Source organism: Cyprinodon variegatus, unplaced genomic scaffold (assembly GCF_000732505.1).
Source record: "Cyprinodon variegatus isolate N-32 unplaced genomic scaffold, C_variegatus-1.0 Scaffold302, whole genome shotgun sequence".
NCBI lineage: Eukaryota > Metazoa > Chordata > Actinopteri > Cyprinodontiformes > Cyprinodontidae > Cyprinodon > Cyprinodon variegatus.
Window position 1 is genome coordinate 62,045 of NW_015150755.1, and position 3,339 is coordinate 65,383.

At 38.8% G+C, this 3,339-nt stretch overlaps 1 protein-coding gene across 1 annotated transcript in view; it reads right to left on the minus strand.

Annotated features, from left to right (window-relative positions):
• The window catches only part of LOC107090594 (retinal-specific ATP-binding cassette transporter-like), a gene marked incomplete at its 3' end in the record, with an annotated part of 58,295 nt that extends 55,099 nt beyond the window's left edge, over positions 1–3,196 (minus strand). Inside the window, exons 1-2 of the mRNA XM_015384058.1 lie at positions 3,114–3,196; positions 2,819–3,014 (exon numbers count right to left, since the gene is read on the minus strand). Coding sequence (XP_015239544.1) covers positions 2,819–2,993 — 175 coding nt within the window. The remainder of the gene's footprint in view (positions 1–2,818; positions 3,015–3,113) is intronic.
• Between the last annotated feature and the right edge of the window lie 143 nt (positions 3,197–3,339).

Consider the following 3,339-nt stretch of genomic DNA (forward strand, 5'->3'; position numbering starts at 1 on the left):
AAGCAGTATTGACTGCACACTTTTAGGGGGGGAAAACTATGTAAAAGTGGTAGCAATCTAACTCTTTCTGAAATTCTAACTGCTTAAACTTCCATGATACATTCAAAACTGCATATGTTAAAAATGCTATAAACTTGGTTTAGAAAATGCATTGCTCTCATAAGCAACAAGTGTTTCTTAATATTTAAACAGCTCTTATTGCTAATTTGAGCATCTCCTACTGCATAGAGGTCATCTTGGTAATGCTGAACACAAGGCTCTGTTTGGTATGGTGCTGAACAGAGACCCAGTAGTCTACACGGTAAAAGCCGTTGCGTTCATCCAGGTAATTCAGGGGGAAAAAAGTAAAACAAAAAAATAAAAAAAAAGGGCAAGCAATGGAAAATGAAGAAATGTGTTTGGAGCTACTTGTGTGACCGGAATTTTTGTACACCTGTACTTCGTTCAAGCAAACGTAATACATAATCATATTATCGCACCACAGTACAGTTGTTTTCAGACATCAACTAGTGTGCACTAGAGCTGCAAATACCGATTATTTTGCTTATAGATTAACCTGTCGATTATCTTTCATCATCGGATTGCAAAAGGTTCTTTTTTACAAAATGAAACCAGGTAAAACTATAATTTTTCCTCTTGAGAAGTTCTGGATAGAGCATATTGACATGTAAAAAAGTTATTTTTATCATAAAAAAATGTTTACATATTGTTTTACAATTTTGCTGTAAATGCTGCTCAAGGTGGGTTGTTCTGTCAGCTAAAGGCATGTTTTAGAATCTGTGTATTCCAGTTAATGATTATTCGATTACTCAATTAGTTGACGATTATTTCAATAATCGATTATTCCGTGTCATGATCTTGGTGTTGATGTGGAGCCTTTCTGGAGAATTCTCTAAGAATGATTGGAGTTTTCTGATTGCCTGATCCTGACCCCTTCTGCCTTTGGACCACTGAGCTTGCCTGTTCTCATTCTCATCTGTTTTCCTGACTTGTCTTTGGTCTCCTGATGGATTCTGCCTGTTTACCGACCTTGGAACTGATTCTTGACACCGCCCTGGATTTCCCTTCGGCACCTCTTCCGACATCTGATCTCCTGGCTCTGAATCCTGAGCACGTCGTCCACACCGGCTTTGGCTTTGCCCTCTGAATTACAGTACCTTCTTTCATCTGTTTGGATCTGATTTCCTGCCTGTCCTCCGACCTCTGGGGCTTTAACATCTGGGACTTTCTGGGCAGCGTTTGCTGCTTCTTGTTGGAGGCACACCGGCTGGAACCTACCTCTTACTCTCGGCATGGACTGAACTTTAAGACTAGGTTAGTGACTCACACGTTCATAATCTTCCTCCGCCAGATTGACATTGTCACTAACCTGTGTTCTCTTTCTGCAGTGGTTCCTGTCTTAGACGCTCTTGTTGTTCACCACAGATCTGTTGCTTTTGATAAACGCTTTTTTTGAGATATCAAACTGTCTGTTTGCTTTGAAAACTGGGTCCTCTGTTCTGAGCCTTGACAATTCGATTAATTGTTTCAGCCCTAGTGTACACCAGAGTTCGGCTAGAGCTAAACTGAGAGCAACTCTTCAGGCTGCACTAATTTGGTGAGTATTAGAGTCATTTTTTGCTTTCATTCTGAACCAAAGGGGATCAAATTTAGATAATTCTAAATTTAAATCAAACTAAAGCTGCAGTTGTGAAAATATCCTTATTCTGCTGTCTTGTTTTTTTTTTTTGTGAAACAGCCCTCTGGTAACCATTGGAATCCAGACTTAATCATCTCATAGCAAACTACATAATGTATGGACACAACGCTTAAAATTAGTTGTAGAATATAGTTATTAATATAATAGCAGAATGCAGTTATTTTTAAAATACCACAAAATGCAAATTCAGACTTAAATCTGAAGAGATGTTGTGGACCATCTGTCCTCTGTGGGAAATTTTGAAAGCCATATGTCTAGTTTAAGCATGCTATATATCTGCACCATGTGTTTCTGGCCCAGCCACACTACCTCCTCTTCCACTTGGGAGAATCTGATGGGAAATTTCTTTTGTATTAACGAAACATCATCATGTCAGTTTCAGGAGCAAACAGCTTTTAAATGGAATGAAGATAGTTGATTGGATTGGCTGCAGCAGATGCCAGCCACTGACTCAATATACAAGGATGTATTCCCAATCAAGGCCAGTTTCTGAGCTACTGCAAAGGTGCCAACTGTGTCACAGGTGTCCGCTCCTGGATGTGCATAAGTGGCCGCATCCTGTGTAACCTACACAGCTGGCAGCACTGTGAAACCATGGCCTGCTAATTCATCTTCTCTTCCCCATCAGCATGGTGAGAGAGAAAGCAAACAGGAAACGCAAGAGGTTTCCTTCAATCTGTCTGAACTGTGTAATTGCTGAAATATAATTACTTTGAGTGTTTGTCTCTTCAACAACTTCCCCAACCTGGGAAATTGTCCATTTCTAGTGCAGGGCATGATTAAATTCTGAGTATTTTCACATTTCTTACCAAAACAGCCTCAGATTCTCATAAAGAAAAAAGATAAAACACAAGCTTTATAAGTGCTCAGGGATATTCTGCCATCCATGATAATCCTGTGTAATTCCCAGCAATTTCCCACTTTCAAAATGCAGCACAATTAAAATCAGTGTGTGACAGTAATGCGGCGAATCAGACCCTGTGACATTCAACATTAAGCATCACAGGTTTCTGATTTCTCCTCCTTTTGCTGGATGTTAATATAACATTTTCTACAGGTTTACAGCTGTAAAACAAATGACAGCATGTCATGAAGAAGTTGCATCCCTATGGCACCTACCAGAATTGTTGCCCGTGCTGGAACTTGACATACTGTTAGCCATCTGTGTAGGTGAAGGCAAACTGAAGGTCATGTTGGTAAAGTTGTTGTTAGGCTGCTGTTCACACAGCAGCATATTGATGCTTCCAAACATGTCCTCTTGAAAATTCAGGGACTCAATAGCCTTAAAGTTCATGGAGTTTCTCAGCCTGATTACCTGGGTTATACAATAGTTACAACAAAATAGTTAATTTTCATCTTTGTCATCTGGGTAATATTAAGATTCTTCACAAATGTGAGTTTTGTCAGCACCAACATTTTCGATCAATGGTAATGTATCTCTGGTGGTTTTCGTCAGTAGTGACTCTGTGTCGACTGAGTTCTGGTCCAGAGCAGAAGGGAGCTTGAACAATAAAGAAGCCACAAAGAAAATTAGTATAATCAACAAACAAATAGCACAAATCAGGTCACTAAACCAATTTTTATATATATATATATATATATATATATATATATATATATATATATATATATATATATAT